At 32.3% G+C, this 15,105-nt stretch overlaps 1 protein-coding gene across 1 annotated transcript in view; it reads right to left on the reverse strand.

The window, feature by feature from the left end:
- Positions 1–2,430: 2,430 nt before the first annotated feature.
- Positions 2,431–15,105, reverse strand: part of LOC111621072 (nischarin-like) — a 42,582-nt gene continuing 29,907 nt past the window's right edge. Inside the window, exons 5-11 of the mRNA XM_023363133.1 lie at positions 10,948–11,043; positions 5,738–5,901; positions 4,494–4,718; positions 4,227–4,422; positions 3,969–4,156; positions 3,754–3,879; positions 2,431–2,514 (exon numbers count right to left, since the gene is read on the reverse strand). Coding sequence (XP_023218901.1) covers positions 2,470–2,514; positions 3,754–3,879; positions 3,969–4,156; positions 4,227–4,422; positions 4,494–4,718; positions 5,738–5,901; positions 10,948–11,043 — 1,040 coding nt within the window. The 3' untranslated portion in view covers positions 2,431–2,469. The remainder of the gene's footprint in view (positions 2,515–3,753; positions 3,880–3,968; positions 4,157–4,226; positions 4,423–4,493; positions 4,719–5,737; positions 5,902–10,947; positions 11,044–15,105) is intronic.

Consider the following 15,105-nt stretch of genomic DNA (forward strand, 5'->3'; position numbering starts at 1 on the left):
CGAGACTCCAATTGTGCAAAATAAACATACAGGTCCAACACCCAGTACAAAGAACACAGTCAAAAAGACATCTGATGCAGACAACATTCACAATTTCCAGTGCAATAAATTTCTCTCTGCATCAGAATCTAGCCAAACATTTTGCACACACAATCCACAAGATATGCCACAGTTCTTATATGGGGTATCCCATACACGAGACCTAAAAACGGTACGAGGAAAAGAGTAGAGTGGCATGCCATCCACACCCTACTTCATGCATTCGGAAATGATAAGTTAATTTAAAATAAACTACAAAATATCATTTCAAGACATAAACTGTTAACAGGAATTCATTACGAACTAATCGGAGACTTTATATATTTTACCTTTGACCACAAAGTATTTCACAATTTAAATGCACAGTTTCCTAATTAAGTCCATAAAAAGCAAAGATGGCACCCGCCACTATCTTATTCTAAATTTGCACAGAGATTTCTCACAGCCCTTACTTTTTACTTTTTCAGCCGGGACACCGATCGTGGATTCTTTGGGAGAGGAAATTGGCAGAGTCACCAGCGGATGTCCGTCGCCTTCTCTGAAGAAGAACGTGGCCATGGGATACGTTCCTACGGGTAATTCTGCTGGTGGATCCAAAGTCTCCTTCCGAATAAGGAATAAATTAGTGGAAGCAGAAGTAGTAAAAATGCCCTTTGTTCCTACTAATTATTACCTGCCCAAATCCTAACTGTCAATTTATCCTAACTAACCAGTTTACTTTTTTACCCCATTAAAACATTTCCTCTCTTTAAAAAGACATTTCTGTACTTTGTTAATTACACCAGACTACTATACAAATTCCAGCAGAATAATTCTGCCCCTCCGTCGGTGTCGTGTTTTTAAAATCATTCCAAACGGCGAACGTTTCCACAGTCAAATGGAGTTGTACCATTTTGGAAAATTGTCTGTGGTGTAGAAAATGTGGATTTTCTTTTTTAGTCATTCAAATACGACGTTGCCAATTTTAAGTGCTTTTTGACTACCCATCACTTTTTGTAACCGTTTTGACACACCCCCCATGCCGACGTCACATTACGTGCCATCCCAATATCGAGATCGAACATTTCTGTAAAACAGAGCTAAAGTGTATTGATGTATTCACATTTCCTTTCAAGGCAAAGCCAATTAAAAAAAAAAAGACTGACTATTACTAGATTTTTCTGTGGTAAATCAATCAAAGATATACCGATGTCTCTGAAAGAGACATCTTTATAACATATTTGTATCTGCAAATGTTAAAAGCAACAATTTAATATGAAAGGATTTTCATATTCTATTGGAAGTACAGCACTGTACCAAATTACAATAAGCAAAACGATTTTGTTGCGTGATCAATCATTTAGGTAAAAAATTATTTTAAATAGGAAATTTTTTGAATCTTCAGGACTTGGTCATTCTACTAACACCCCCAACCCATTGCAATCTCTCAAAATTTTTGCACGTCTTCCTCCCTATGACAAACTATTCCCAAGTAAGAAGTCACTGCCCAAAGTCACCGGGTAATGAGCGGGTGGCATCCACTCGTTTACCGGTACGGAAGATAAAGAAAGAGGGCGACTTGGAAATATTTTCTTAGAAAATAAAAAATTTATTTAAACTTCACAAGCTTTTATATTAATTCGTCGATTTCCATGGGATACGTACAATTCTTGGTAGAAATTTATAAAACAACTTTTAACACTGATTATTTATATACATTGGGTAAATAAAATATACAACTTTAAAGATTCTTCACGTCTTCCGTCGGGAGACAAAAATCGGCCCGGGATGGACCGACTGCTTCTCTCTTCCTACTCTAATCACCGATACTTTTTAAAGTGGCAAGACGGAATGGCCCGAAGCCGCCGCCGGCATCCGAACTTCCGGTCTTTCGATGCGTTTAATTGGGGGATTAAATAACGACCGGGACAACGACCACCATCCTTCTGTCTTTTGGCCCGTTGCAGAGTCTGCGGGTGAGAAATCAACTCTGGTAACTTACATCTGTCGACCACATTTAATGGATTTTCTTTGGTGCCGTCTCTCGGTCTGGCTGGGAAAAAACAAAAAAAGTGCATTTTAAATTAATATTTTTTTTTTGTCTTAAAAAATTCGGACGATAGAATTAAAACTTGTCGCACACCGCCGGATGTATTGATTCTGCACGGAAAAATTTAAGAAGATCAGTCTACTTTGGCACAAATTATCTCCCACCATGTAACTCGATGTGGTTACATTGGTGGAACCGAATATCAAAAGGAAATTTTGTATTAACAAGCTCTTAATTTGGAAAGTGAACAGTTGATAGGTGACTTTTCTGTAACCGCTTTCAAAAATTTAATAAATGCACCGCCCTGTCTGGAAGAAATTCTACATAATTTTTGCATTTAAAATTAAATTTTCTTTTCCTACCACATTATTTTTAATCCTGTTAAATTCTGGAGTCCGATGTTAGAAGCATTGTTGAGATGTACCCGAAGCCAGAATCCCCGTCGCCTGAAAAATAATATTGGAATAAATAAAATTTATTAAATTAATATGATATTTCAGAGACAAAATTTATCTAAAATAACTCCTTTTAAATTTTATTAAAATACTTCTTTCTATTTTGCTACAAATAATCGGGGACTGGCGAATTATACCGTCTCTCGATTGTTCAATGCTTCGCACATAAGGCAATGAGCTATAAATGTTTATCATAAAAAGCAACTCATTGCTGGTGCCATCTGTTATATTTTTAACTATTATAAAATGGCAAAAAGCTTAATTTTGAGTGTAGGGTAGCAACAGGTTTTATAAAAAAAATTGTAAATGCTAATAACCAGTAAAATTGTTGTTAAGTCCAACCCTACTAGAGATACACACGACACCCTTTGACCTTTAATCACTAAAATTTAATAGCATCGATCCCCTAATAATCCAACCTCCGTGCATAATTTCAGAAATTTTTGACAAAAAGCACGAGTTATTAAGCTTCAAAAAGAGTGAACAAAAATTGTGCCCCCCACAGAATTTTTTGCATTTCTCAACGTTTCAAGGCCCCAAGTCTAAAAAAAATTAAAGATCTTGGAGGGTCAATTTTCTGACCAATTGCCTACTTCCCTTCTGTTTTATATATAACGCCAGGAAAGTAATATTTGTTTCAATTCTTTTTCCCATTTTTTGTACTGGTGACAGTATTTTTTGTTTCAGCTAGTGTAATGATCAGATTGAAAGGGAAAAAGGACCAAATTTTTTCTTCTTTCACAGCACAGACATCCGACTGTCAAGGACTTCTGAAAGCCAAATAAAGATGCTAACTACCGCTTACTACCTCTGTCTTTTGGGTATGACGCATTCATTTTTGTTGCATAGCTGTGCACCATTATCATTAAATATTGCCCTGCAGAGATTGCATAATTCACAAATCCCGATTATGGTCTCCCATCTTTATCGTAAACAGATTATTTCTTATTGGAATAATTTTTAAGATTATTTTTCGGCCAACAACGAACAAAATCTACTGCTTAATTAATTGCACGTATTCCATTATGTTCCATCTTTTATAAATTTTTGTCTGGTTAAATAAGCATCGATAAGAATTATTGATGCTTATTTAACCAGACAAAAATTCTATACATATTTCATTTGTTTTTTGAAAGTGTCTTTCGGCTTAAATAAAAAGCAATATTTTATGTAAATTTCATATTTTATCGAAGCAATAAATAATTTCAAATTATTTTAAAAAACACTTGCCTTTTCTCCGTGCGTGTTTTGATTAGTTTGCTGCAATATTCTTCCCTCTTTAGCCGCCTTCAGTGCTTGCATCACGGCTACCGTATCTAATTCCTTTTGACTCGCTTTTTGTCCGTCTAGCGATAACTAAAAAATAATATTACAATATACTCTTGCACGTGAAAAAATTTCTTATAATTTAATAAATAAAACATCTTTTTTTTTTAAAATCATACTTCCGACACTCTAGATCCGAATGCTAGCAGTACGTGAGATCGGTAGTCCACTGCAGTCGTTACGGGATTATTAATCAAAATTAATATTTCTAAACAGGGAAGACCTCCAACGTGAGAGATTTCATCCAATTCCAAAATGTTGTTGTTACTAACATCTAATTCGATGAGAGAATATAAACGAGACATTCCTGTAACAAAGAAATTCGTTGTTACATCCAAATACGCTTTACTTTGTTAATTGTACAAATTTAAAATAACCTTGCAAGGATGTTATGTTATTTTTTGATAAATTTAAATGGCAAACGTTTCCAAGACGCGTGTGCAACATCTCTAATTTATGTATTTGATTATGAGATAAATTAAGAGTGGACAGTCTTGGTAAAGATTCCAAATTTTCAATTTCTCTAATTTTATTGTAACTGAGATTTAGCTGTTCGACTACACAAAGCAACTTCTGAAAAACAAAGTCGATTTAAAATTAAATGATTTTTTTTGAATTATACAAATGAAATGTAAAAAACTTACAATTGCTGGATTTATCTTTGTCATCCTGTTATGACTGAAATCTGCATTACCCACTTTCTGCCACGTAGGCCAGTTCTTTGAATTTGATAATGGCGACCAATGAAGAAATGATGCCAGTAATAATGAATTGATATCTTGTATAGAATTATGGACTGTTAATGTAGATACTGTCTGCCTTATTACTTCTATACCTGTTATGTGGTGCTCTAGATTACAGCATTCTATCTAAAATTTAAAAAGAAATTTAATTAACATAATCAATTATGTAATTAAAAATTGATTTTCTAAAATTGATGATGTGTAATTAAGTAGCAATTAAAAACTTCTTATTATTATTATCAACCCATTTTGATTATAAAGTGCAGAGCCTGAACGGTTAGGTTGAAATTTGGTACACAGTTACGGTATGCGATGAGAATGTACACAAAGAAGGGACTTTCCAAAATTCCCCCCCACAAAGTTGAGGGAGAGGGTTAAAAATTTATTTTGATCCCTTATTATTTATTTTTCACTCGGGATTATAAATAAAACTTAAAGTTAAGTATATGTGGATTTTTAAATATCTATATAAAATAGTTTTAGAATATTAGAAATGCATGAGTACACAAAGCATTAAAGCAACACTTCATTTTTAGCTGGAAAATACTACAAAAGATGTAATATTGCTAATTAATTTTTAATCTTCAATTTAAAAATGTTATTAAATTAGTGTAAAAATAATAATTGTCATTATTGTAAACATGTTTTCAAATAATTTCTGTCCACTGTAAGAAAACATTAATTAATGATAAAATCTCTTACACTCATTTCTAAATGTTTGATTCAATGACAATAGTAGTAATCAGAAAAACAATCAGCATTTATTCCTTCCTGCTTGCTATTCACAAAATATTGATGATGATTAAATGAAAGAATTGAGAACTCCACATGGATCTCCAAAAGAAAAAATAAACATTATTTTTTATACGTTAAACTATTTGTACAACAGATTTCCAATCCTCATAATAATGAAAAAATTCAATATCAATACTTTTAATTCTATGAAAACTGCTAGCCAAAAGAAAATTTTTTGACATTTCATATACAATTTTTGGGAATCTACAATGTAATATCTAAGTTTACTATCATAATTGACTAAATTTAATTTAATTCTTTCTGCTTTTGTTTTATATAAACAGATATAAACTTTAATAATACTGCTTGCTATTTTAATTATATATTATATCCTTATATCTTAATTTTACCTTCAATTTGTTAAGTGATTTGAAGGCAGCCAAATCAAATTTCAGTTTATTGGGAATTATATTACTATTAAAAACAAATTCGTCGCTTCCAACAATCCTCAAATATTTCAGCTGCGAAATAAAATCCAACAGATGGCCCAAATCTCTCGATTTACTTCCAGACCCTGGAAAAAAAATTATACATTTTATATCTAGTTATATCTGACGGAAACAATTAATTTGCTATTTAAAATGTGTAAAAAACCAAAACCATAAATGTAAAATAATGTTAAAAAATAAAATAATTACTTGAATCCTTTCAATGGTCCTTTATTATAATTAGAAGAAATAATTAAATTACACTACATGCATTTCAAACTGTTCTATATGGTTTTCTTGTTCTTGTTGCTGAAGAGGAATTTTACACTTCCTCTTCAATAGAACAAGAAAGAAAAGATTAACAAGAGTACAAGATTAACTTTATACATATTGGCACAAAACTTAAGTATGGAATAAATAAAATTAGATTTTTCTATTTTGAAATTAATTAAACATAAATTTCTGTATTGCATTAGAAAGAAGTGAATTCATACGAACTCCTGAAAGTAATTACAAGCAACAGAGCAACCAACAAATAAAATACACACAATACGCACACTGATTGCCAGTACCATGGTGCAAGAATTTCACGAGCCTATCTATAAGGATAAACACTACAGTCTCGTTGTTTAAGATTTTCAAATTTTGTGATCGAGGAATTGAAGAATGATAATCAAAAGTAAGGCAGATATGGTACATTATCATATTTCTTGGAAATACAATTTTAGTACTTTAAAGTTTTATTTATATATCGAATAAATGTGTTTAACCTATTCAACTTTTTTTGATTGCATACTTCAAGTGAAGTATTAAAATAAAAGTAATATCAAAATTTACACTAAATTTTATTTAGTTCAAATGTGAGAAATAAAACCTGTCAGATAAATAATTTCTAAAAACATTGTTGCATTTGCTTTCAAAAATAAAGGACAAGGATAAAATGGGTTAAGAGAACATGATTGGTTCCCATCGCAATGCTACTTTTTCATGAATTTGTTCTATTTCTTTCACTAATTTTTAATACTGTTATTCATTATGTTTTCAGTATCCTGTAGTTTTGGAACTTACACAATTTTTTAATCATATTAGAAACAGAGTGCATATATTAAAAGAAGGGCAAGAAAAAATGAGAAACCAGACAAACTATTAGTAGCTGAGGCCACATTGGGATCCTGGGCAACAAGTGTGCTGATTGCTTGGCCAAGGCAGCTGCTAAGAGCCCATTTGTAATGGAGAAGGTAGAATCTCCAGCAAGTTACTTATAAAGTATTCTACTGTGACAATCAATAACATATTGGTAAGAATGCTGGAACCTCAATACAGTAGATCAGTGTTTCTCTAATGAATCATTGCCCCCTTCACTACAAAATTCCGATGCTGAAGGCCAAGACTAATGCCAAATTCTTACTGCACTGAATAGACTAGTGACTAGTATAATGTTATTTGTTTAATTATTGTATGATATATTAAGAATAATTAGATATTTTATTTGTTATAATGTTTTACTATAACACCCAGAAAATTGTTACTAATCGCCTCCTCAACATGGAAAACTCCCCCATGGGGTGATATCGCCTCCGTTGAGAAAAACACTGCAGTAGATAGAGGTTGACCTATGTGTTCATGCCTGAAGTTTGGCCAAACTCCAATCAGTTGTAATTGACACTGACCCAGGTCCTTATGGAAAGTTTCCTCACTTAAAGTCCAAATTTGGACATGGAGATGGTTGCTGCTCCTGTGGGTATCTGTGTGGTGATGCGAGACACTAAGCACTTGAGTGCCCCTTTACAGTTGACTTCCATAAAAGGGCTGATCACATTGATTAGAACAAGCTGAAGACCAAGTACTTTGAACACTAGCAGCAAGTAAAGGAAACTTAGAGACCTTAAAGGAATTGATGAAATTGTCTTGGGTCTTTTTGAAGTCTGGTGGATGCACTGGGCAGGGTCTCTCCTTATCTAGGGGAGGAGGACCTCGCCGACCGTTAAGATGTGAGCAATACTCTCAATGGTAGAGCACTCTAGTGCAGTACAGGCTGCACACAAAACTAAGTCCATGTAAAAGGGTTGGACTCGAGAGTGAGGAAGGCAAGGAAGGCTGGTCCCTATTGGGTCATACCACCAGAGCCCGAGCACATAATTCAAGTCTGACTGTCTGTCCAGCCACCTCAGTGCTTGCTGGGTGCGACCTGCCTATGATTAAGTTACAGTCTCTGTTTACTCTGAAGTGCCATCTTGGCAGACAGGGCTGGATTTACATAAGGGCATTTGGGGCTGTTGTCCAGGGCTCCACAAAACTATGTTTAAACATAATTTTTTTTTTCTATTATTGCAACAGCCTAGTGTGGCCTAATCATGAGAGCCACAAGCAGAGAAAACCAAACCCGGGAAAAACCTATGAAACATATTAGAAAATTTCGGAAAAAATTTTACATATTTTAATTTAATTGAAAATTACCTAATTCATTTTACACAATAAAATATATGTATGCTTACAATAACCTTATTTTTAAACAAAATTTACAACTTCCTAGTTGAAATCTTTATAATACTTGAAATATCGCACGATTATACAAATTAAAAGGGGGGCCTCCACCATATTTGTGCCCACAGGCCTCTGTTAAATCCGGCCCTGTTGGCAGAGAAAAGGCAAATTACTTAGAATTACTATATGAGACCATCATGTATCTTACTTGTTAGTTCAATAAACTNCAATACAGTAGATCGGTGTTTCTCTAATGAATCGTTGCCCCCTTCACTACAAAATTCCGATGCCAAAGGCCAAGACTAACGCCAAATTTGTACTGCACTGAATAGACTAGTGACTAGTATAATGTTATTTGTTTAATTATTGTATGATATAACAAATAAAATATCTAATTACTCTTAATATAATGTTTTACTATATCACCCAGAAAATTGTTTTTTGCCCCCAAAATATAAATTGTTACTAATCGCCCCCTCAAAATGGAAAACTCCCCCATGGGGCGATATCACCTCCATTGAGAAACACTGCAGTAGATAGAGGTTGACCTATGTGTTTGTGCCTGAAGTTTGGCCAAACTCCAATCAGTTGTAATTGACACTGACCCAGGTCCTTATGGGAAGTTTCCTCACTTCAAGTCTAAATTTGGACATGGAGATGATTGCTACTCCTGTGGGTATCTGTGTGGTGATGCGAGACACTAAGCACTTGAATGCCCCTTTACAGTTGACTTCCTTAAAAGGGCTAATCACATTGATTAGAACAAGCTGAAGACCAAGTACTTTGAATGCTAGCAGCAAGTAATGGAAACTTAGAGACCTTAAAGGAATTGATGAAATTGTCTTGGGTCCATTTGAAGTCTGGTGGATGCACCAGGCAGGGTCTCTCCTCATCTAGGGGAGGAGGACCTTTCTGACTGTTAAGGTGTGAGCAATACTCTCAATGGTAGAGCACTCTAGTGCAGTACAGGCTGCACACAAAACTAAGTCCATGTAAAAGGGTCCTCGCCTTCCTCACTCTCGAGTGAGGAAGGCGAGGAAGGCTGGTCCCCATTGGGTCATACCACCAGAGCCCGAGCACATAAATCAAGTCTGACCTGTCTGTCCAGCCACCTCAGTGTTTGCTGGGTGCAACCTGCCTAAGATTAAGTTACAGTCTCTGTGTACTCTGAAGTGCCATCTTGGCAGACAGTGCCAGATTTACATAAGGGCATTTGAGGGCATTTGGGGCCATTGCCCAGGGCCCCCACAAAACTATGTTTAAACATAATTTTTTTTTCTATTACTGCAACAGCTTAGTGTGGCCTAATCATGAGAGCCACAAGCAGAGAAAACCAAACCCGGGAAAAACCTATGAAACATATTAGAAAATTTCGGAAAAAATTTTACATATTTTAATTTAATTGAAAATTACCTAATTCATTTTACACAATAAAATATATGTATGCTTACAATAACCTTATTTTTAAACAAAATTTACAACTTCCTAGTTGAAATCTTTATAATACTTGAAATATCGCACGATTATACAAATTAAAAGGGGGGCCTCCACCATATTTGTGCCCACAGGCCTCTGTTAAATCCGGCCCTGTTGGCAGAGAAAAGGCAAATTACTTAGAATTACTATATGAGACCATCATGTATCTTACTTGTTAGTTCAATAAACTGATTAATCTGTGATATTATTACTACAAAATATATTAGAACTTCACCAGAAAAAAATTAAAATTTAAATAATTTTTATATTTCAGTTATTAAAATTAAAGAAACTTTGACGAAAAAAAAAACCTTCAAACAGCTCTGTATGTTTATAAAATTATCCTTAAAGTGTGGCCATTTTGAAAGAATCTAGACTAGTGCCAATGTTTGTAAGGTGGTTAGCTTAAGTGAAGATAGTTAAAGAATCTAAAACAACAATTGCACACATTGCCTGGCAGAACAGCTTCAATATGGCCAGATAAGTAAGATGACAACTCAACCCAATTCATTTGAAATGGACTAAATTAGCTTCTTATCCAACCATATTAAAGTTACTTTCCTGGAAAATGTATAAAATTAAATTTAATTCATAAATAAGACACCCATCAGTAATAAAGTTTAGAGGAAAAAAAATTATTATTTGACAAGTTTTTCCAAATGGTCTGATCACCAGATCAAATCTTGAGGTCATTCTTATGATCTAATCTGAAGACAAATTTTGACTTCTCAAACTTTATCAGATGTGATAGCTAATTTACAATATGAAGCAAAGTCACTAGTCAAGAATTAAAAGTGCAATTAAGAATAACTATTATATAGAAGATATCATAATATTTAAAGAATATGATTTGATTAAATAAAAAAAATTAACTAAAGTTAATATGAAATGAAGGAAGATTAAATCAGAATCTTTCACTTGCCAACAAATAATATAGTTTAATCATTTATAGTTTGAGTGTTTCAGAACTTCAACATTAAAAGATTAACAGTATATTGTAATTCATTATGCTATGAAACCAGAATTATAAGGAAAATGCTTCTCATTATCTCTTGGCAAAATTAAAAGAATTTTTATTATTTTAAAAAACTTTTAAAATAAAACAAAATAAAATATTTTATAAAATCTAAAATTAAAATCTGAACATATTTTTGAATTAAAAAAGTACTTACAACAAGTTGGTTCGGCCAATTTTAATCTTTCCGATAAAGCATATAATTGGAGTGGTGTCATTGTAAATTCTTTGTTATTAGCTAATATTTGATCACCTGAAAGTTTCAAACACTACTTTATAAACAAACTTAAATATTTATAACTACCTTCATGCATACATTAAAAAAATATTGTGTATATTAAATTATATATATATATATTATGTTTTTTAAAGTCTTATGTTAAAATAAAAATGTAAAAATCTTGAATTGGCTTGTTTTGACCAATCCCCATACTTTCCCTATGTTATACAGGTATTCTTGAACACTGTTAGAGATAAGATGAGAGTAATAACCAAATTTATATATAGAGCAGATGGGGACAATTTTTGATGACCTTTTGAGGTCATCAAAAATTCAAATCAAATCAGCAATTTTTTTTTAAGTACAGAAAAAAACATGATTTTATAAATTATAAAAGGTGGTTTTGAGCCATTATATGGAAATATGTGACAAAATAAATACCTTTTATAATAGGTTACATTTGCTTAAACCTAACAGTTTAAGATAGCGACCAGTTTCTGCTCTGATTTCTCTTCTTCCCAAAAGTTGCTAGGAACTAAGTTTATCAGTTTTTGTCCTTTATCTTATCAGATCAGATAGTTGAACAAGCAGGCTTTGAATAAACTTAATTGTTACTTTTTCAAAGGCATGAAGGAGTCTTTTTTGGAGCAATCTTTTAATGTATTTACATGTTTCCTTTATTTTCATGAAAATGAGTTATTCAAATGAAGAAGCATTGATATGTTGATGTTTTAGGTGCATGTCACCAAAATTATTCACAAGAAGCAAATCTTTGTGGAAGCAAAATTATTCACAAATCAAATCAAAGTCTTCATGGGCACCAATTAAGGAAATGGTTTACTTTTAGTGTCCTCCTACAGAAAACATGAAAATCAGGAAATTTTTCATAATATCAGTAGATAAAAACTACAAAATATATTAAATGCTTTTCTTTCCTAGAAGAATAAATCTCTGTATACATCAATAAAGTAGACATTTTTAGCATTTAATTTAAGTAAATTTTGAAATGTACTTTCATTAGTATCATGTTTGTCATGTAAAGCTTTTTTGACAAATAAACTGATAAACCTAATTCCCAGCATAAAATCTTTTAGGAAAAAAGAAATCAGATTCATACAAGAAACTGGCCAATATCTTGAAAACTATTTGGTTTAAGAAAATGAGATCTAAATTATTTGTCACATACTATCCATATAGTGGCTCAAAAGTGTCCCTTATAATTTAAAAAACCCATTTTGTCCGTATCTCAAAAACCACTGATTTTCAAGTTCATAATACCCTTGTCTGTTTTATAAACTTTGTTATTAGTCTGATATTCCTACTGCAAACAGTTTCTGATAAAAAAAAAAAACTACTGAATACCACCAATGAATCATCCTGTATATAACAGCTGGAGAAGTAAAAATATGAAGACTTATTAAATGTTACGTGTGTACATTAATTAATGTACAGGGTGTCCACATAAACATCTATTCAGGAGCAAAAGATCTTTCCACATTGCACAATTATTTGCATGTGGTGCATGTTTATTTCAATGCTAAAATAACCAAAAGGAATCAATTTAAGACGATTTAACAAAACATACAAAGCACCTCTGACTTCAAAGAAAAATGCTCACCTCAAATTCCATAACAGACATTTAGAGTAAAATGCTTTTAGTATCATATACATTGCATGTAATGTGAAACATGTTCTATCCAGTAGTGCACATTGTGACAACAGTGAATTCCAGGAAAGTTCATAAAATCCATTGCCCATAAAATGTGCCAAGGAGTTGTGGTTCATCATGCTTTAAATTTAACATGATATTATATCATTCAAATTGCTGTTCAGCATCCTCTGAATGTTGTGCTGGTTACATATTAGAAAATTTTTTTATTCTTAATGATTATAAAATGGCAAAAAAAAAAAAAAACTTAATTTTGAGGAGAGATGAGTTTTATATAAAACTAGCTTACCCGTCGCGCATTGCTGCGATCTCAGAAGTAACGAAATTCAAGCAAACTCGTAATGATAAAATTATATTTTCATTTTATCATTTTTATTGAAACTTATTATTATTATTCGTTTTCATCGGGAAAACATTTCAAAGTGTTGTTTCAATTCTATTTATTTATTGGAGTGCTCATGGATACATGATATTTTTTGTTTCTCCGTCTGGTGCGTACACGAATAAATCGGAAGGTTTTCCGACGCATGAGCCGGCCACGTACAGTTGTCCACGCGAGAAGCACGGATTCTCCAAATTTAGCCCACACACTCGCAGCGATTGTCAGAAGCGCGATATTCCCCATTTATATATATATTTTAATCCTTTATAATTTTAATTATTTAATTGCTCCTTCCTCTCTTCCTTGGCATGTTGTGAAATTTCTGATAGTTGGATAATAAACCGTTTTATTGTAATTTGTCTTTTTAAATTATTTTGAGTCGATATTAAAATTTGGAAAAGGGGGGATACCTAGATCGGTAAAATACGCGAATTTCTTCCTACAACTTCGGTTGTTGTTCGGGGTACAGTTAAGGTTTTAACGAAGTTCGAGCGAATACATAATTAGCAAAAAAAAGTTGAAATAAAGTGATTAAACAAAAATTATTATAAATATCGTAAATAACAGTTCACAAATGCATATATAGAGATATTTTTTGAAGGGGGGAAATGGTCTTCACAATTTGAAATCGATCGAACACACTGTGCGCGTATGCTCGTGTAAACGTGCGCCATCTATCGTAGGATAAATGTACTTCGCGGGAGTTTATTAAAAAATTAAAAAACTTTCCAAAGCTTAATGGCAATCGTACTACGCCACAAACCTTCGCCGGAGTATATTAAACAACTTCCCAAAGTTTCACGGCAATCAGATAAACGATGTGGTAATGCATGAAGGACACACACACACACATTCATTTTTATATATATAGATTGCAAATGCTAATAATGAGTAAAATCTTCGTAAAGTTCAACCCCATTCCATATATGGCACGTGACCACCTCTACCTCACCACTCCCTGGATCTTTAACCATCAAAATTTAACAGCCCTATACCCAAACCTTACAAAATCTCAGAAATTTTCAACAAAAGGCACGAGTTATTAAGCTTCAAATTGGGTAAACAAGATCATGCCCCCATACAAACACTAACACCTATATATACAGAAAAACCTCTCAATTCATATGAATTTCTGAACATTTCAAGGTCCCCTCCAGAGTTCAAAAATGTAAAATTCTTGGGGGGGATCATTTTTGACTGATTATACTTTCCCTCTGTTGTACATAACAGCCAATAAAATTATATTTGAATCTCTTAAGTGTGTTTTGCTAAATATGTCCATAAAATGGGATTTCCTATAATGTATATCCTGCTTTTATTATTTGTTACAGATAACAGCAAAATGAATGAAATGAAAGTCAGAGTGNTGATAAATCAGATTTAATTTCATAAATTTTTATATATATACCTGGTAATTGAATATTATAAAAAATATATTCATATTGAATAATTAATATTTCTTTTTATATTTATATTTTTTTAGGATGCTATTTTCATATTCTCTACAAAATAATAAATGGAAACAGATTTTTCAAGATAAAGAATTTTATTCGTATAATATATTAGCATGTTCTCCATGTGGAAAATTATTAATATTTGGAAACATAACTGGGAAGGCATGTCTGTTTCAGTTTACAGGTATGAGGTATATCATAATTTATAAAGTGTTTTAAATAAATTTAATATTAACTGTTTGCATTGTTTTAAAATTCAATTGTTCTTTCATAATATGAAAATTACTTATAAAGTATATAAATCATTATTTTATTTTTTGAAATTATGTTCGTCTCCTTTATAATATATTCATAAATTTGAATATAATTAAATCAATGTCTACATTTCTAAACTTTGGATGAAACATTAAGAATTTAAATTTTTAATGCATTGTATAATAATCAATACTCTCTAACAACTTATTTAATATTTTCTGGTGGATATATGAAAGATAAAAAGAGAAAGTGTAATGGAATAATATCAGCAAAAGTTTCAGATAAATTATTATTAAAATTCATCATGAAAACACCAAAAAGTCTTCACTTAATGT

Source organism: Centruroides sculpturatus, unplaced genomic scaffold, assembly GCF_000671375.1.
Source record: "Centruroides sculpturatus isolate CEXI.00-Female unplaced genomic scaffold, Cexi_2.0 scaffold45, whole genome shotgun sequence".
Taxonomy (NCBI): domain Eukaryota; kingdom Metazoa; phylum Arthropoda; class Arachnida; order Scorpiones; family Buthidae; genus Centruroides; species Centruroides sculpturatus.